General features: G+C 32.0%; 1 protein-coding gene across 1 annotated transcript; it reads right to left on the bottom strand.

Moving 5' to 3' along the window:
- Positions 1-2,155: 2,155 nt before the first annotated feature.
- Positions 2,156-20,496, bottom strand: LOC113391172 (histone-lysine N-methyltransferase 2D-like). The gene is made up of 19 exons (XM_026627129.1): positions 20,451-20,496; positions 18,961-19,109; positions 17,339-17,462; positions 16,499-16,627; positions 16,218-16,439; positions 12,340-12,456; positions 9,057-9,225; positions 7,746-7,815; positions 7,348-7,551; positions 6,997-7,255; positions 6,664-6,935; positions 6,514-6,591; positions 6,356-6,442; positions 6,153-6,297; positions 3,802-4,679; positions 3,451-3,748; positions 2,794-3,161; positions 2,609-2,739; positions 2,156-2,240 (listed from the first exon to the last, which is right to left on the bottom strand). The coding sequence occupies exons 1-19, from the start codon at positions 20,494-20,496 to the stop codon at positions 2,156-2,158; spliced, it is 3,831 nt and encodes a 1,276-aa protein (XP_026482914.1).
- Between the last annotated feature and the right edge of the window lie 558 nt (positions 20,497-21,054).

Consider the following 21,054-nt stretch of genomic DNA (forward strand, 5'->3'; position numbering starts at 1 on the left):
GAAGTATTTCCAAAAAACTATAAATGCGGCGAGTGCGAGTTCCGATAGGACACGTGAAGATTTAATGATTGAGATAATGGCAATGTTGTTAAAATGGAATGAGGAACAACCTAGAATTATCTATCACGTAGATTTCACAAAGACTATAGGATATTTTGATGCCGGAGGCGGAGGCGAAGCAGCAGAAGTCTGGCTAAGCAAGCTAGACAATATTAAGAAAACTCGTAACTGGCCGGACAATATCATTTTAGAGAACGCTCAGTGCCTTTTAATTAAGGGCGGAAGTGACTGGTACGACCTTGAGCAGGATCAAATAAAATCGTGGGAAGATTTTAAAACAAGCTTCAAGAAGGCGTTCATATGCGCTGGAAATTTATCTTCCAGGTGGGAACGCATGAGGAAACGTATTCAGCTCAAGTCGGAGGATGCCAACGCGTACTATTACTCGAAAAGAAAGTTGTGCCAGGCGTTACAACTAAGTTTTGATGAGATGAAAGAACAAGTGCTTATTGGATTACGAGACAAGGACCTATTTTGCATACTGGCTGCAGAGAAACATACCGATGCCTACGAACTGGGTGCAAGCATCTTAAAGCATGAGAGATTGATAGAGGCCAGAAATTTCCTGATGGGTGAAAGCAGTATGACACCACAACAGGCCACTACAAAGGTGAAACGTGCAGTGAAAGAGGCAAATCAGCATACCAGGAACAGGAAACTGAGGTAATCCGGTGCAAGGAGGTTTGATTTCTTGTTGGAAAGAACAGATAGACTAATTCCTTGTTCAAATACTTTTAGGATGAAAATTACACAGAGTTGGGTCTCGACAAGGCAGCACTGGATGAGAAGAGGGCAGTACTGGACCACGAGAGGATGGCACTGAATCAGGAGGTGACTTTAGACCAAAAGTGTAAGGACGATACTGAACCAGGAAAGGGTTGCAATAGATCACAAAAAAAAAGAGGTGATGCAGATGAGAGCAAAGAATGTATAATATCCTCAAATTGCAATAAGACGATAACCAAGAAATGACAAATTAGAGGAACAATCAGAACGAAGAAAAATTACAAAGGACTAGAATATTTGGAATATTTTTGTTCGTAAAAAAAATTTATGTGAAATTGTTAATGGCCGTTCTCTTGGCTTTGAGAGGTCGGTAAAGAAACAAGAAAACTGAAATATAGATTATGACGTAAAGTGATATTGTTATTATTATACATGTGTACTAATCAGTGTGATTATATTGAATTGGTATATTTGGATATATATATATATATATATATATATATATATTTATAAATGATAAAATTGTTCTTGGGCATCCATCCAGTAATTAAAAACAGTTTTATTGAAAGAAAATGTTTTTATTAAGGAAACATACGTTTCGGGTCTTATTACACAAACTCCAAGCTGACAACATGTTTCTTTTGGAATAAGCTTTTTTATAATAAATATATTATTTATTTTTATTTTGATTTTACAATTATTTAAAATTTATTACTTACTCGACGTTTTATCAATTTGTGTTTCATAATTTTTTCGTGCAATTTTCGTGTTTTTGTATTTTTTTTTTCAAATTTATTTGTATGCACTGAAGATGGGTCAAATCAAGACCCAAAACGTATGTTTTTTTTAATAAAAACATTTTCTTTCAATAAAACTGTTTTTAATTACTGGATGGATGTGCCCAAGAACAATTTTATCATATTATTTCACCATCTGAAGAAAAACCTCTGGCTTTATATATATATATATATATATATATATATATATATATATATATATATTTGTATAGAATTTTGAGATATGAGTGGAACGAATATTAACATTTAATATATTATATGTGTTTATGAAAAAATTAGCAGACCAATACATCGAACAAAAATTGTGTAGTGTTTTCTTTACTATGTCACTAAATGAGCTAAAAACTGCTAATGTTTTTTTATTCTGCTTGCTCTTTTTTAATTGTAATCCACCCAGTGTGATATAAAATAATATATCAAAACGTTTGGTAGTTTAATAAAGACTTCTACATTTTTTGTTTGATGTACTGGCCTGAAGATTTTGCAAGACATATCCAACATCAAAAACATTATATTAAAGAACTCAATATATATTTGTGAGTATATATATACCCACAAGCATATGGATACGATTATTTACCCGCAGAGTTCTTCGAGGTACTAACATCATCCAAATTCATTACTTTTTTGTATATGAGTGTCGAGTATATGGGAGCACTAGAAAAGAAACAAAATATTACTAAATCAAGAAATTAAATGCATAGCATATGTAAATAGACATTCAATTTAAAAGTAAATGTCTGCTTAGCAATTTTCTAATAAAATATAATGTGCAGAATGTGGAATTGGGTGGTGATCAAAAACAATGACTTCCAAATATCGCTAATTTGTTAAAAAAGCCATGACTGGTGGCTAATTATGGTTATGCAAAAGTATATGTTTTGACACAAAAACCAATGTTTGCTCCACATTTTAGAATGATAGAAAATGCCAAATTAAGTCTGGTATGTACTTGAAAAGCCAACTCTAGAAACACCAAGCTGGTCAGGATAAAAAAAAAAACGAATATGCAGTTTAGGGCTAACCTTTCTCCTGATATTGGCGTTAAAGTTGTCTCTTGCACCTTATCATTAGGCTGTTGAACCAGAACACGAGTAGGAGCTGTCACAGGAATTTGGAGCAGTGGCGTTAAAAGATGCGCAGAAGCAGATTGAAGCTAAAATGATCAAAATCAATTATTAAATATAGGTAAATATATTCAATTATTCACTTGTTCTAACTGCTGCTGCATTCTCTCCTGCTGCAGTAGAAGTTGTTTCCGCTGTTGTTCCAAATACTGCTGCCTGGAGATCCTGTGCTGCTGCTGCTGCGCGTGCAACTGCATTTGTTGCTGTTGTAATACTTGCTGCGCCGGCATCTGAGTGAGAACGCCGCAGCATCCAATCAACTTGCAGCAGCCTTTAGCCGATCCAGGAAAGCAGCAGCCGAGACCACACCGGCCGAGAGGTGGCTGGCATGGAGGGCATGGTGGACATGGAGGAGGTGGTAGTGCTGGAAGTGGAAGCAGATGTAGAAGTGGGACAGGAGATGAAGGAGTGACCACCAAAACGGTGGGATTTGTTGTTGTGGCGGTGATTACTATGAGGGGAAATTGGATGGTTTAGAAGTTGTCAGTATTGACTTAAGAATTCAACTCACAAATATTTTATTGCTGCTGGTTATTCTTTAGTTGTTCGACAACTTCGAGTTGAGGGCAGCAAATAAACCATCAAAGAAGGTATGAACTAATGATCTGTAAGTTTTATAGTTTTTTAAAATTGAAGAAGAAGCAGTAAGAGTTGATGCTTCAACTAGTAATGTTGGTCACCATAACCACAAATATTTTGTAAGACCATTACCAAAAAAGAGCCAATTATCAATTACTAACCTCCACCTGATGCAATTCGGGGTTTGTTTTGAATGTCTCTCATGGTATTTGTTAACTTATGTTCCTTTTGTGCATTGTTATGAGCATCCTGAAACTGTTGATTTATCTCCATTACTGGTTGCACATTTTGACCCTGCGACTGCTGATGAACTTGCTGATTTTGGTATTGCTGAAGTTGTCGAAGCTGTTGTCGCTGCTGATAAGGTTGTTGCTGTTGGCACTGTTGATCTTGAACAGGTGCTTGCTGTTGAACGTTATGCTGTTGATTTTGAACAGGTGCTTGCTGTTGAATGTTATGCTGTTGATTTTGAACAGGTGTTGCTGCTGAATGTTATGCTGTTGATTTTGAACAGGTGCTTGCTGCTGAATGTTATGCTGTTGATTTTGAACAGGTGCTTGCTGCTGAATGTTATGCTGTTGATTTTGAACAGGTGCTTGCTGCTGAATGTTATGCTGTTGATTTTGAACAGGTGCATGCTGCTGAATGTTAAGCTGTTGATATTGAACAGGTGCTTGCTGCTGAATGTTATGCTGTTGATTTTGAACAGGTGCTTGCTGCTGAATGTTATGCTGCTGATTTTGAACAGGTGCTTGCTGCTGAATGTTATGCTGTTGATTTTGAACAGGTGCTTGCTGCTGAATATTATGTTGTTGATTTTGAACAGGTGTTTGATGCTGAATATTATGCTGTTGATTTTGAACAGGTGCCTGCTGCTGAATGTTATGCTGTTGATTTTGAACAGGTGCTTGATGCTGAATATTATGCTGTTGATTTTGAACAGGTGCTTGATGCTGAATATTATGCTGTTGATTTTGAACAGGTGCTTGCTGCTGAATATTATGCTGTTCATTTTGAACAGGTGCTTGCTGCTGAAAATTATGCTGTTCATTTTGAACATGTGTATGCTGCTGAATGTTCTGCTGTTGATTCGATTGCGGTTCATGAGTTTGTAGTTGCTGTTGATGCTGTAATTCTTGTAGTTGCTGTTGGTGCTGTAATTCTTGTATTTGCTGTTGTTGCTGTAGTAACTCATGTTGTAAATGCTGCTGTTGTTGTATTTCGTGTTGTAAATACTGTTGTTGTAATTCATATTGCATGTGTTGCTGTTGTACACTTTGTTGTTGAGACTGTTGCTGCGGATATTGACGAAGTTGTTGGTTAATTTCAGTCAGCATTTCATGTGCCTTCATTTCTGCACTTTCTGGCGTTCGCGAAGTCGGAGAGGCAACTGCGAAAATAGAACAAAATAATAAATTAAAATATATATATATATATATATATATATAACTAGTGAGGTGCACGGCATCGTGTCTTAAGGCAAATTTCTGGAACTTCCCGTACCGTAATTAAAAATCTTGGTACAAATTTGTTTACTGGGTTTTAAAACCCAAAAAAAAATTACACAAAATGTGTACACATTATTAAAATCTCTATAAAATATCTGATAATTTGATGTGCATATGTCTAATGATTATTTTTGACCGCCAAAAGACATTTTTCAAACTAATTTTTATTGAGAGTTCATAACAGCTAGACCTGCATTCCCAAAAATTTGATCAGTTCTTCATCTTGTCAATACAAGTAAAATGTTTTTTGAATTATTAAAATCGGACGCTCCGTTCTCCTAAGAAGTGAGTTACCGTTTTTGGCACTTTTTGCACCGTATCTTCGGAACGGCTAGACCTGCCTCCGCCAAAAACTAATCAGCACGTATCCTTATCAATACAAATCAAATGTTTTTTGAATTATTCAAATCGGTTGATCCGTGCTCCAGAAATCGTCGACGAAAATTTGTATCCGCACACACACACACACAATGCATCCATTTGTTCTAAGGTTAATGATTTTTAACTTCCCGTAGGGTAAGTTATAGTAATCGCAAAAAAATCGAAAATGAAATTTTTATATATCTTTAAGTTTTAGAGGTTTCTGAACATTTGGCATACCTTAGGAGAAATGGATGTATGTGTGTGTGCGGATTCGGAGTATATGCGTGTGTGTGAGGCAGGTCTAGCGGTTTCGGAGATCCAGTAAAAAAAGTAAAAAAAATGCCAATTGGCGGTCATATGTCATATGTCATATGTCAAAAAAATGACATATGCACATAAAATTTTCAGAATTTTATAGAGATTTTAACAATAAGTATAAATTTTGTTTACATTCCTATGGGTTCCGTACCAATGTTTATCCGTTAGACGCCGACGCGGCGCTTACGCGCTTCGATATTTGGCCTCTATGCAGTTAATGCAGTACGATTGCTTTGAGAAAAAGTTCAGAACTTCCAAAATATTTCAAAATAAAGAAAACATTTTTTTTCCAAAAAGTATCTTTTTTCCAAAAAAAATATTTTTCAAAAATTTATAGTTTCTCAAAAATCTAATTTTTTCAAGTAAATTTGTTTCAAAAATGTTAATCTTTTAAAAAAAAAATATTATTTAAGTTCCAGCAATTTGCCTAAGACACGATGTCATGCGGCCTACTAGTTTACTTTCCATAGGGTAGGTTATAGTAATTCCAAAATAAACTTTATCTTTACATTTCAGAATCTTCTGAACATTTTGGCATATCTCATAAAAAATTGATGTATGTGTGTGTGTTTGTGTATGTAGTATGTATATGTGTATGCTTGGATACAGATTGTTGACATGATCACAATTATGATAACAGAAGAATAAATAACGGATGTATGTCTAAAAATTACCATTGCCTGCTCCTGGTAAGGCAGGAGCCAGTACATGAAGCATTGGAGAGTTGAATCCAGCTTGTTGTTTAGGTGGTGCTGGTGTCTGACTTGATGTATCTTTTGGTAGTTCAAGAGGCTCTGGAGAACTGCCTGACTCAGTCATCTATAACAATTTAATTAAAATATAATATGTCTAGTCACTCATCATGAACTAGAATTACCTTAGGTTTTTCAGCTTCTTGAATTTCTTCATCTAAATCTTCTCTATGGAGAGGCTCTTGAATGTTAATATGTTTATGGTAAGGAACCTAAGAATTAAACAATTTAAAACCAATTTTAATTTAAATCAATTTTTTTAAATAAACATATTCAGACTCACTGCACCCTTCACAGTCTCATGCTTTGTGTGTTTGTGGTACTTAGTTCCAGCCAAACCAGGTGGTAGTTTGATGACAACCTGCCAATGAATTGATTTATTAAATATTTTGATTAAAAAATTTGAATGATATAGTATAACGTCCTATTTTACCGTTGTAGGATTTGTACACAATCGAGTGAAAGAATCTCCATTAGGCATATATTTCTGATTGGGAAGACTGATCTTCTGCAAGTGTTGGTTCTGCGACATTTCCAATTGTCTCTGTTCCACCTGATACTCCATAGCCTGCTGTTGCTCTAGCTGCAACTGTTGTTGTTCTATCAGCTCCAACTCCATTTTCTCTTGGTGTTCTAGATTATCCAACTCCTGCAGCTGCTTGATTTTGTCCTCTTCTAGAGCAGTTCGCTGTCGAGCTAAATTTTCTACAAAATATAAAAATTAATGATATTTAAAACTTCATGAAGTCTTTTATTATTTGGTTACCTAATTCTTCCCTCTGTTTATCCAATAGTTCTCTCTGAATCTTTAGTTGTTCCTGAAACTGTTTAAAAGTCCGGATTTGTTCATCATCTATTGCTGCTCCCCCAGACCTCCTGGGTAAAATAGGCTGCTGTTTTTGTTGATCGTGTTGTTGCTGCAGTAATCTCCTCTTTTCATCTGCTGCTTCTTCTTGTTCCTTTTCTTGCCTTCGACGACGCTTTTCCTCCAACTCTTCTCGGCAATTTAAACGCTCTTGTTCCAACTAAGAGGAAAGTAGAACCAGAAAAGATTGATGTAAATCAGAAACTCTTTATAATAATTTAAGTACTTATATCAGGTATGATAAAACATCACCTTCTCTAATCGCTGTTGCCTTTCCTGTTGCATTTCTTCCAAACGCTTCTTCTCCCTCGCTAACTGCTCCTCTTGCTCTTTTTGTTGTCTATCTTGCATCATCTGCAATTGCTTTTGTTGCTGCATCAAACGCAATTGTTCCTGCTGCAAGGCTCCATGCTGTATTTGTATTAAATTTTGTTTGTCTTCACCACCACGATTTACCTGATTACAAAAAATCATTAATAGATAACAAAAAAGTGAATATAGTGATGGAGATTTATATTAAACTTGGCCCATTGACAGGTTGTGCACTTTGAATAATTGAATATGAAAAAATAATATTATATAGTGCATAATTATTATCAAGAAAGTTTATGTGTATATAGACAAAGTATATTAAAAAATATTTTATTTACTGTTTGTTGCTGTTGCAGCTTTTTTTTCTGTTCCTGCTGATCACGTTCTCGTTGTAACTCAGCTGCTATTCTAAAATCAATAACTGCTTTATTTTTCTATAAAATGGATGATTTGAGTGTTTTATATTTAATAAGTAAATTAGACGGACTAGTAAACACTACAATATAAATAATTTCCTCAATACCTTTAAAAAAAATTCAACACATAATTGAGAAATGGAAAACACATAAGAAGAAACAGTCTGACAGATCTTTACCAACAACTAATCAGCATGATTCCCAACCAGTATCATTCAAACAGGTTTTGCATTTTTAAAATCGACGGATTTTAAAACTGTTTTCAAATTTGGTCTCATTCGATTCAGAGTGGATTGAAACGTTCTTGTAATTAATTGTTGAAAAAAATGTTTTCGATAACTTTTATGAATTTTTTTTGCTATAGATATCATGGTCTTCTAGAACATACTAAAATAATACGGCCCTACGGCAATTTAGTTTAATTAACTTCCCAAAGGAGAATAAGTTTGTTTTAAAAAAAAAAACCCGATTTGCAAATTTTATGTTTTCTTGACTTTTCAAGCCATTCTGAATCGAATGAGACCAAATTTGGAAAAACTATGTGTGTGTTGTTCACATACACATTTTTTGCTGTAAATAGACGTCGTCTTAAAAACAGCTGGATCGATTTCAAAAATTTAAAAACCATTCGAGGCATCTCGATGACTAGCGTTTATCAATTTGGCGCGACGATCAGCAAAGCCGTTTCTTTGTAAATAGCAGAAAAGTGAAAAAAATTTCGTCCACGTTTTAGCCCGCAATTCTGAATCGATTTTGAAAATTCAAAAACCGTTCGAAAGATATTAGTTGGGAATCGAGCTGACTAGTTTTTGGTAAAGATCGGCTGGGCCGTTTTCTTGTAATGAATTGTTAAAAAAATTTCGACGATTTTTATGTTTTTTTTTTTTGATGATATTATTATGTTTAATATCATAAAAAAATCAACCGAAATTGACACAATAACAACATTTATAATAATCTATTTAGAAAACATTTAATATTTCTCGAACATTTTCGTTACGCTACGGGAAGTTCCAGCAATTTGCCTTAAGGTACGATGCCATACATCACTAGTTTTTTTTATGTATTGTAAAATTTATTTTTTGTAATTACATTAGATTTGCTAAATGTGAAACATATCAAGTAACAAATCATATAAATAAAGAATTTTGTTTTATGTATCAAATATATGTTTCAACATGGTAAAAACGTTCAAAATAAAATTTAATATCTTTCTCTTATAAATCTATTAACCTGCGTTGCTTCTGCAGCTGCCGTTGCATGGCAGCCAATTGCCGTTGTTGTTGCTGCACCTGCTGCTGTAGCATCTGCTGCTGCAGAAGTTGCTGCTCCAGGAGAGCCTCTTGAGTCACGACGCGTCTTATTCCAGGTGGAATTGCTGCATGTCCAGTGTCTGTAAACACTAAATAAAAATGTAAAAAGTTAAACTTGTAGTGCGTTGCATCGTGCCTTAAGGCAAATAGCTGGAACTTCCCGTACTATAATAAAATATTTGATGAATATTAAATTATTATAAAGATTTTTATAAATAGTGTAACTGACACTCATATTTTATAGACGAAATGTAAGAGCTTATAAATTGGACTGTGACGTTTATAAATGTTTACATAACTAGTGGGGTGTGTGGCATCGTGCCTTAAGGCAAATTGCTGAAACATTATTCCCGTACCGTAACGAAATGTTCGAGGAATATTGAATGTTTTCAAATAGATTAATATAAATATTGTAACATCTTCTAATATTTATAAGAATTATATAAACTGAATTGCAAAGTTGAAATTATTTGTTTAAAGTATATTAGAACTATCAAAATTAAAAAGTCAAAATTAAAAATAGAATCTGAATTATTTTCGATATACAAAGAAACTTTTTTTTTAAAAAAAAAAGTTGAAACAAAAATCTTTTTTTTCCATAATCAATTATTTTGTTAAGACAAGCAGAAAGTTCTTTGAATCATTTGAATCGGACGCTTAGTTCTCTCAAAAACTGCCATTTTTTGTACATTTAGCCCCGTATCTTCGAAATGGTTGAGCCTGCCTTTACGAAAAACTAATAAACACTTCTCCGAATCATTGCTAATTGAATGTTTTTTAGATCATTCAAATCGGATGCTCCGATTCCGATGCTCTTTATCTCCGTAACTGCTGGACCTGTCTTTGCCAAAAACTAATCAGCACACCTTCTTATCAATCGAATCGATATGTTTTTTAAACCATTCAAATCGGTTGATCCGTACGCCCGAAAACGTGGACGAAAAATTGTATCCATACATACATACACACACACCCATTTTTTCTGAGGTATGCCAAAAGGTTCAGAAACCTTCAAAACGCCGAGAAATGTAAAAATTTTCAATTTCGATTTTCGGCCCATTACAATAACTTACCCTACGGGAAGTTAATAAAACTTAATCAAGCTGATTTAGTATTAAAATACCTTATCTCATATTTCTGAAAACGTACAAATTTAGAATTATTTATTCTAAGTATATATACTTAGGAATTTTAGCTAGAATTAAAATTAAAATCAGGATCATTTCTAATATTTAAAAAAACATTTTTTTTACAATTTGAAAAAAAATTTTTTTTTGAAACTTGAAAATAAAAATTGTTTTGCCTTCTCCAAAATCTAATCACTTCTTTACTTAACACACAAAACTAATCAATTATTTTTTGAATCATTCTAATCAGATTTTAAAAATTTAGAAGCCATTCAAAGCAGCTCGATAAAGATTAGCGTTTGACAGTTTTGTATAATTTTATTCCACGTTTCTGCTCACAATCTTGAATAAATTTCAAAAATTCAAAAACTGTTCGAAAGATATTGTTGATTTAGTTATTGGTAAAGATCGGCCGGGCCGTTTCTTCGTTGTAAATGTTGAATATATGTTGAATGACTTTGATGAAACTTTGTAAAACGATAAACTCTGTAGTCTGAAATAAATTCGTCAAATTTTATAATGTTGCTTTATGCTTGAATGATATTCTAATCGGAATCTGTGCCGAAGCATATGTACGCTCTTTGGTGTTTCGTAAGTAGCTACTGATTACAGTTGACATCTAAACAAAATATATTTTTAGAACACGAAATGGGTGTAATGAAATTTGGTAAGCGCCTTAATTAACTTGCCGCAGGGTAAGTTGGTTATAGTAATAGGCCGAAAATCGAAAATGATTTTTTTTGCATATCTTCACGTTTTGAAGGTTTCTGAACATTTTGGCATACCTCAGAAAAAATGGATGTGTGTGTGTTTTTTGTATGTCCGCATTTTTTTGTTCACGTTTTCGGGCGCACGGATCAACCGATTTGAATGGTTCAAAAAACATTCGATTCCTATTGATAGGTGATTAGTTTTTGATAAAGGCAGGTCGAGCCGTTACGGAGATACAGAGCAAGGAGTGACAAAAATAGAAATCGAGATTTTGAGAGAACAGAACGACCGATTTGAATGATCTAAAAAACATTCAGTTCGTAATAATGAGGAAAAGTGATGATTAGATTTTGGCAAAGGCAAATTGTGCAAAAAATGGCAGTTTTTGAAAGAACTAGGCATCCGATTTGCATGATTCAAAAAACTTTCTGCTTGTTTTGACAAAATAGTTGCTTTTGAAAAAAAAAATTTTTCTAAATTGTGTATTGAAAATTATTCAGATTTTAATTTTAATTCTGGCTGAAGTTCTAATCCTCACTTATATACTTTAAATGAATAATTTTAACATGGCAGTTCAGTTTATATAATTTTATAAATAAATATTAGACAGTGTTACAGTATTTATAATAATCTATTTCAAAACATTTAATATTCCTCGAACATTTCATTACAGTACAAGAAGTTCCAGCAATTTGCCTTAGGGCACGATGTCATACACAACCAGTTTAATTTATACAATTACAGATATTATAAGCATGTTTGAAAGACGTTAATTGGAAATCGCATTCATTACTTTTTAGTGAAAGCAAAAATTTTATTTTGGAATTAAACAGAGACTATATGACATTTTAGCTAAATAGCTGAATCTCATGGGCCAATTCTGCCGCACAACAGTCCAAAGTTATGGCAAAGCCATGTTACGCCCCAACTTCCATACATAATGCTACTGAATCATACTGAATACTGTCAAAATATCATATATTTGCTGCGCATTCAAGCGTTTTACACATATACTGCATCGTCATTTGTATGTTATGAAGCTGGGTCAGAAAGACCCTTTTGTCTAAAATCGTTTTTTCTGACATTTGTGCGGTTTTTAAGTTAGGCTTTCTATCAGACAACCCGAGGAAAAACGCCTGACTGCACAGCAACCATATGGTATTTGTCAATATTTAGTATGGAAACTTTTTCATGACATAGCCTTGCCATAACATTGGCCTGCTGTGCGACAAAATCGGTCCATCAATTCCTATTGATCAAGTTTATTATGTGTACATATCGGGAAGTTCACGCAACTTGCCTTAATGCAAAATGCTATTTACAACTAGTTTAAATACTAATGACCGTTAATAATTAAATACTCACAGTTTTCTGGAGGAGAGACATCACCATCATCAATGCTTTCAGAACTGCTCGTAGTCTCCACTTGCACCATGAGCAAAGAGCCATTTATGCTGCCAGTATATAAACATTCGCAAGCATCTAGAAATAAGAATAAACTAGATGTAAGTGGCATTTTGTCTAAAAGCAAGTTGCAAAAATGTTGTCTTAAGCACTGTGCACACAACACCAGTATTTCTTGTAACATATTTTCTGTCAAGTTTTTATCGAAAGGTGTACAAAGAAACTATTTTACTTGAATGTAAACATATATGTATTAGAATAAATCCATTTGATGATTTTATCTCATATTTATAAGAATTAAATAAAATGCTTGAGTCATATTTTATGTTTAAATAGGATCACCTTACGATAAAAGCATGACAGAAAATATGTTACAATAAATACTGACGTCGCGTGCACCTGGCTTTAAACAATGAGAAATCGTTATATTAAATAATTTACAATGGATTTATAAATGTACATAGTTGCTGTAGGGCACTACAATGTGAAAACTAGTTGAAAGTGGCATTTTGCCTCGAAGCAAGTTGCATTAACTTCCCGAAGTGTGTAATAATTGATTTAATCAACCGAAACTGAGATTTAGAAATATTTAGATAAAATTTTAAAATGCACAATTATATCATGTGCACAGCATTGCACAGATATATCATGTACGTAGACCTTGAAATTATTAAATGATTTAAATTAATGTTTTTTTAAACATTTTTTATACAACTGAGATTTGTAGACTTATTTTCCCATAGATTCCAAAAAATGGCTTTTAAATATGTGAAATCAGAAAACGACTTTTGACACAGATCATATTATTTCAGATTTTGATGATTTTTTAAAATTAAACAACTTGCTGTAGGATCGTAATATTTTAGTATGTTCTTTAGGATCATGATGTTTATCAACATATAAAGTTTTATTGAAAAAAGTTTCAACAGTTAATTGACGGCTTGCCCGATCATTGTCCAAAACTAATCAGCTCGATTCCCAAATAATAAATAAACTTTCAAATAGTTTTCGAATTTTTAAAATCGATTCAGAATTTTTCGTCTAAAATATTTCACTTCTCTTTTGCCTCTTCGATATTTTTCACTTTCCTCATTACTAAGAAACGGCTCTGCCGATTGTCACAAAACTGAGAAACGATAGTCCTTATCGAGATATATCGAATGGCTTTTAAATGTTTGAAATCGGTTCAGAAGGTTTTAAGCAAAACGTCGACGAAAGGCCAAAAATCGGCTCATACACGCACACAGATACTTTTTTCAATTTTGACCTCATTCGATTCAGAATGGCTTGAAACGTCGAGAAAACATAAAATTAGCAAATCGAACTTTTTATGAAAACAAGCTTTTCCTTCGGTTCCAAATTTCGATTACACTTTATAATTAAACCATTTATTGTAGGTCTCTAATTTTTTATTATGTTCCTTCGGTTCGGTTCCAAATTTCGATTACATTTTATAATTAAACCATTTACTGTAAGTCTCTAATTTTTTAGTATGTTCATTAAGACCAGGAACTCTATTGCCATACAACGTTTCATTAAAATCCAAAAAACGACCCGACTGATCTTTGCTAAAAATTCATGAATGATATATTCACATATTATTCCGAAAGATGGCTGCAAGTGCGTTCGACTTTTCTTCACGCCGTAAAGAACTGTCTGAATTTGCTTACTCCATTAACTTTCAAGCCCACAATCGAAGACGCAAGAAATTATTGCTGCTGGTTTTACATCCATTATTGGAATTTTTGGAGATCCTTCTGACCGCAAGGCGGAAGGATCCAATAACAAAAGTAGAAACTCTCTTACGATATGAATATATCATATTATAATACTGTGTAGGCTCTCTTACGATTCTTGTTTAGCAGAATTTATAGAGTAAAGGCTACCAGTTGTAAGTAGCATTTTGCCTTAAGGCAAGTTGCATAAACTTCTCGATGTGTATATATAATCAATTTAATCAATAAGAATTTATATTAAGCTTATTTAGATAAAATATTTAATTAGTTATTTCTAAATTAAAATTTTCGCTTTCACTAAAACATAATCAATCCAATTTCCAATTGATGTCTTCCAAAGAAAGTTATCTGTAATTGCATAAAATTAATAGGTTTTACTTATTTCAGTTCATCCATTTCGGATTTTAAAATTGTATGTTTTTGGAGTGTGGATGTCAACTGTAATCAGTAGCTGTAATCCATAAAACACAGAACCAGAGATAAAAGAAAAGTATATGCACGGCGCCTACATGTGCACGGAAGACGTAGATTATCGAAATTTCAAACTTTGATGAATTTTTATAATTTAACCGTTTATTGTAGGGCTATGATATTTTATATTAGTATGTTATTTCTAACTACGAGATATATGGTTATACAAAGTTTCATCAAAATCGCAAAACAAACTCAACATTTAATTAGGAAGAAGCGGCCGGGCCGATCTTTACAAAACCGGACTCCTAACCAATATCTTTCGAAAAGTTTTTGAGTTTTTAGAAACGATCCAAGATTGTGGAAAGTAAATTAATCCAAATTTCAATTACTTTTAATATTTAAACCATTTATTGTAGGTCTCTAATTTTTTAATATGTTCATCAAGACCAGGAACTCGGTTGCCATACAACGTTTCATTAAAATCGAAGAAACAACCAGACTGATTTTTGCCTAAAATTTATTAATGATATATTTTTAATAGTTTTAGAATTTTCAAAATCGGTTCAATCATTTTTGAGAAAACGTCAATATAAATATAAACATAATTTCTCCTTTGGGAAGTTAAAAATAAACTAGTAGTTATGGCATCGTGCTTTAAAACAAATTGCTGGAATTTCCCGTACCAAAAATTATTTTTTTTAACAAAGATTAAATTTATTTTAAACTTTGAAAAAAATTGATTTTTAAGAATTTTGAAATGTTTGAAAAAATGACTTTTTTGAAATCAATTGACTTTATAAAAAAAAATATTTTGAAATATTTTGGAATTTTGAATATTTTCGCTGCTTTAACTATAAAGACAAAATATCGAAACGCGTAAGCGCCGCGTAGCAGTCTAACGGACAAAAAAATATTACGCAACCCATGGAAATGTGAACAAAATTCATACTTATTATTAAAACCTTTATAAAATACTCTAATGATCGTATTTGACCTCCAAATGCCCTTTTATTACTTTTTTTACTCGATCTCCGAAACCGCTAGACCTGCCTTCCCAAAAATTATTCAGTTCTTCATTTTGTCAATGCAAATAAAATGCTTTTTGAATTATTAAAATCAAACGCTCCGTTCTCTTAAAACTGACTGAGTTACTGTTTTTGGCACTTTTTGCCCCGTATCTACGAAACGGCTGAACTTATTATGTCCAAAAACTAATCAGCACGTCTCCTTATCAATAGGAATCGAATGTTTTTTGAAATTATCAAATCGGTTGATCGGTGTTCCCGAAATCGTCGACAAAAATTTGTATCCGCACACACACACACACACACACACACTGTATTTCCTAAGGTACACCAAAATGTTCAGAAACCTCTAGAACGTAAGGTTATATAAAAAATTCCGATTTTTTGCAATTACTATAATTTACCCTACGGGAAGTTAACTATATATATGGATGACAGATTTTCATTAATTGAATTTTTGTTCATTGATTTGTTATTGATACGCTATTTAAGACAAGATGTGTTTTTGGTTTTAGCAAATGCAAAATGAGGTTCTTTGAAACCAGTTGGAACCCTAAATAAATTCGTCAACACAATTATTCTTGTTTCTTCATATTTATTCTTCCAAATTGAAATGACACCTATATTAAGTAAATTCCACCTAAATACTATTTCTATTCCTCACCTGGCATAGGAGCCTGTGGCACCGACAAAGCGCCCCTTGATCTCCTCCGATGTCTGTGTCCTTCGATAACAGTCGGCCCAGGACCTCCTTGGGGAGCAATTCCAGTGGCAGCTAAGGACTCGCTGCCTGTTCCAGCGCCCAATGTACCCCCGGAATGGGAATCGGCATATGGAGGCGTCAGGGGTTGTTGACCGGCCTCTAATCGACGATGTTCAGAATGGTCTGGGTAATAAAATGGTAATGAAAATTTTGATATAAAAATATTTATAAGGAAATCTTACTTGCAATAAATTTCTCGCAAGCATTGATGTCATCTTTATCAAATACAGCTTGGTGATATCCTGCAGAAGATAAGGTGTCTCTTACTCGTTGTCTTATTGATGCTTCTTTGAGAGCCTTTTCTGACATTTCTATAAATTGAAAAAAAATCATCAATTCACATATATATATATATATATATATATATATGTGTGTGTGTGTGTGTGTGTGTGTGTAACAAACTAAGATTAACGACGACGGTATTTGCATTTGTATTACCAATTAATTGGTTCAGAAAAGATAGCCGGTTAGACAGATACATTAATTTTAATTCTTTTACACTTCTCAATATAAATTTCTCCACAGTTCTCAGCTTAATGGACCATGCAATTCTTTTATCAAACCCAAAATTTCACAATCACAATATTAAATTAGTCAAACACATTACTCATGAATAGTTTTCCTTGCAAAATAATCAATCCAATAATTAAAAACAGGATATAACTACACATTATCCAGAAAATTTGTCTGTATGTGAAAACAATATTTTGTGAATTTTCTGTATGTGGACAACAAGTTACACTTTCTGTAGAAAAGACTTTTTACTATACACAATATTAACATATTGGTTTCACCTTTACTAAAATTACGAGATATATACACAAACATAAAAGATAGTATTTCTACCATAAAAAGAAAAAACATCGTTTACAAAATAAACAGCTTGAACTGTGACTCATCTTATATTGGGCAAACTTGCTAATATAATATTATTTAATAAATTAGTGCTAAAAACAGAGTGCTGTTTGCTCATATTTCTAAATTAATATATATATGTATATATATTCCAGAAGTCTATGTACCTTGGCTATTAGCTTTCAACTCATTTTCAAAAATTTGAGTACCAGCACGTTCTTCGCTTTTGTCTACTGGAAGCATGGAACTGCTACCACCAATTGTTGCAGAGTGCCTTGATGTTCTAGAATTCTATATAAATAAATATTTACCAAATTATTTGTGATAAAAAAACTAGATGTAAAAAATTATCTAAATTAATTTAGATAAATATTGTATTTATCAGAATTCATTAATATTAGTCAGTGCCTTCTTACACTAAATCTTCGATTTTTTTAAAAAAAATATATGATTTTTCATTTATATTTACTCCTATATTATGGAAATATAAGATATCGTTTCTTCAGAAACCATCAAAACAAACATTTGCTTTTTATATACTTATACAATTAATACTTATACAATTGAATTACAAACAAAATTTTTTTTTAATTAAAACCTAAAACTTTTTCTTTTTAAATTCACTTCACATTTGTAGTATTAAACTTGAAAAAAAAAACTTGAATAAACACACTCACTGAAAATTTAATAATTCATTCAGTAAAAATTATAATAGCTAATACTTTGATTATGATTGTATAAATATGGACTAAACATTTTTGACTGATGTTTAGTTTTTTTTTTACGTTTGTGTATAAACACTAATTCATTATAAATACTATTTGTTTGTCCCCTGGTTGTCCTTTCTTAAAGTAGCCAAAGCCAAAAATGGATGTTTAAAAAATTAAAAAAAAAAATAGTAATAAAAGTTTGAATTTTGAATTTTACTGAACATAGTTCCCCTGGTTGTTCTTTCTTAAATCAGCCAAAGCCAACAGTGGACGTTTAAAAATTAAAAAAAAATAGTAAAAAAGTTTTTATTTTACTGATCATAGTTCGATAGTTGCTTGTTGAATACATGTTATGTGTTGTTATGTCATCTCTTTTTATCATTAATCTTTCCTGATAAAATTATTTTACTTGCAGATATAATATATGAATACAACTAATAAATCAATAACTAATTTTCCTCGCTTGAATTAAATAAAGGAATCAAAATAGATTTTACTACAAAACAATATAAAAATGAAAAATAGCTTTACAGGCAATGATATAGATCAAATAAAAGTATTAAATTTAAAAGTAATTACATTATAAAAACTAAATGTATTTGAATCATTATAAAGTATCTAAAACCTTTAAATATAATACTTAACTGCGGAAGATAGAAAAAAATATTAAGTATAACAAATTTTGAAAACACAGCACAGTGTACAAAATAATTTGAAAATATTTTCGGACTTAGGTCTAGCAAAATACAAAATACACACAATATTATATAAACATGAACAATAGTAAAATAAATTCCGAATTTTTAGTCTTTTAATATGCATGTAACCATACCTAGATTTATAGTTCAAAGTATTATCAATTATAATTTTTACTGAATTCTGAACTTTAATCAGCATTTATCTAAAATATCAATTTTTATTTTAATACTTCAAAAGTAAAATGTAAATTTATCAATTTTTCAATAATTAGTGTATAAATTAAAAAAAATGTTGTTTTTAATCATTTCTAAAAAAAAGAGACATTTCATATATTTGAAAAAATGCTTTCTTTTTTCTCATTTAAACAATAATTTTCTTACAACATATCTCGCTTCCATCTCACTCATATATCTTCCTTCTGAAAAATCATCATAAGAATCATTGTCTTCGGGTACTTCTTCATTCACAAAACGATAAAATGATTTTCTCCTGAAGCCTCCACATTTTCTGTTTGTGACAACTCTCATCACTAGAAGAAAAAAATCAAGAAAATAATTAATTTGCATGAGAATGTTATTAGTAATATATTTATTATTATAGTTATTATTATTAATGTTATTATTAATATATTTATTATTATAGTTATTTTATTAATGTTAATATGAATCTATGTGTAAGTGAATTAGAAGCAAGTTACATAATCTTCTAAAAACAGTAAATTCTTAAAGAAATCTCAAAGTGTTTTAATTAAATCTCAAAGATTCAATTTAAACACTTAAAAAAAAATAAGATTTTGCTTTTGTGGTAAAATTTGCCACTTTTTATTTTAAATATATAAAGTTCGTTTAAATACCAGAAGAATGGTCAAAAATCAAACAAATTTGTGTGAAATCATGTAAAATGTTGTAATCATTACGAGGAGAATGATTTCACTCAATTGTTGTGGGGTTCTTTAACCCTCCGTCGGGCGCAGTCCCGTTACGCACACGTTCGGGCGCAGTGTATCCGACAGCAACGGTTTTTAAGTATATCCGTGTAAATTTTTTGTTTAATTATATTTCAGAATGTATACTTTTTGAATAAATAGAAAAAAAAAGAATTCAATAATATTTATTATAAAATGTAGAAAAAATATAAAACCTGTGTATATATGCACAAATTATTTACACTCACTTTTCTTTATTGAAATACACAGTCTCTAACTTTTTTTTCATTTGTCACTTTATAAAAAATAAGTAATATAATAATGATAGTTTAATGTGTATAGTTAAATATTATCATTTATTGAAGCATTTCAACAAGCACTGCATAGAAAGATCGCATGTTGGAAACACAGTGCTTTTCGACATTTAGCACAACAAAATCTTGAAAGCCGTCTAATATTAGCTTCTAATGTACACGGTTCACATCGTCGTTTTTTCGTGGCTCTCTTGTTTTTGTGAGCCATTTTCCTGTGAATTTGGTCTGAATCTTTTGAGTCCTGTCTACAAAGTGAACAGTATCCCACTCGTGATTTCACTTCTTTGTTAGCTGTCCAAGAACAAGTTCATGCGATAATTGTCTCAAAAATATCTTCTTCGGAGATCTTTCTTACCATTCCCATGACTCCAACATTCTATAGGCGTTGCAGCATTTTTTGCGTTTCCTATAACACCGGTAAATGTCTTAATAAGTTCTGGGATTTTGTTCGAGTCCTATTAGAGGGAGGTTTGCTACACCATTTGTAGATTTATCTCTACTCATAAAATATTTATCATTATGTTTAATGTTTTTTTTTTCTTCCTCACTCTCATCCTGTTCGTCCTCTTGTTCTGTCTCAGAATCGACTTCGCGACTCTCTAGATGGTCTTCGTCACTTCCACTTCATCACCTAAATCGTCAAGAAGATTATTTTCATCAGCATCATCATTCAGCATTCTTAGAATCTCTTCTGAATGAGATGGCTTTTCTAAATTATATATTTTTTACCACTCGCCATATTTACTAGCCTATAAAATGTATGGACTCAAGTTAGTAAACATTCGGGCGCAGTGAATCTCGTAGATACTTTCAAAAAATTGCAATTAAATGAAAAGTATTGAGATATATATTCAAAAATACGTAAAAAAATACAGAAAAGAATACTTACATTCACAAAAAATTGCAATATTCTTACGTTCAAATGTTGCACGTTCGGGCGCAGTGTATCTCTAGGATCAAAATACCGATTGCCACTATATGTGAAGGTCAACCACAAAATGATAAAGACGCATAAATAAAACATATAAAATTAGGAGGCTATTGAAGAGTGAGGTTTCTATAACATTCAACCAAGGCGCAGCATGAAAATTTATTGGCTCTGTATCTGTCAGATCGGCTGCGCCCGACGAAGGGTTAATAATATAATTAACCATTAATTATAATTAAATAACCTCTATAATCTCATACCAAATTTGAATTTATTGCAAGATTTTTGGCTGCTATTCATCAAAATC

This window comes from Ctenocephalides felis, unplaced genomic scaffold, assembly GCF_003426905.1.
Source record: "Ctenocephalides felis isolate EL2017-DRISC unplaced genomic scaffold, ASM342690v1 CF-g0.4_SCAFFOLD_00845, whole genome shotgun sequence".
Classification (NCBI taxonomy): domain Eukaryota; kingdom Metazoa; phylum Arthropoda; class Insecta; order Siphonaptera; family Pulicidae; genus Ctenocephalides; species Ctenocephalides felis.

Coding starts and splice junctions, on each gene's coding strand:
- LOC113391172 (XM_026627129.1), bottom strand. CDS start 20,496: ATGCTGAATGATGATGCTGATGAAAATAATCTTCTTGACGATTTAG. Junction 7,552..7,745: donor AGCTGCAACAGCAACAAACA/GTAAATAAAATA, acceptor TTTTGTAATCAG/GTAAATCGTGGTGGTGAAGA. Junction 6,443..6,513: donor ATGAGACTGTGAAGGGTGCA/GTGAGTCTGAAT, acceptor TTTAATTCTTAG/GTTCCTTACCATAAACATAT.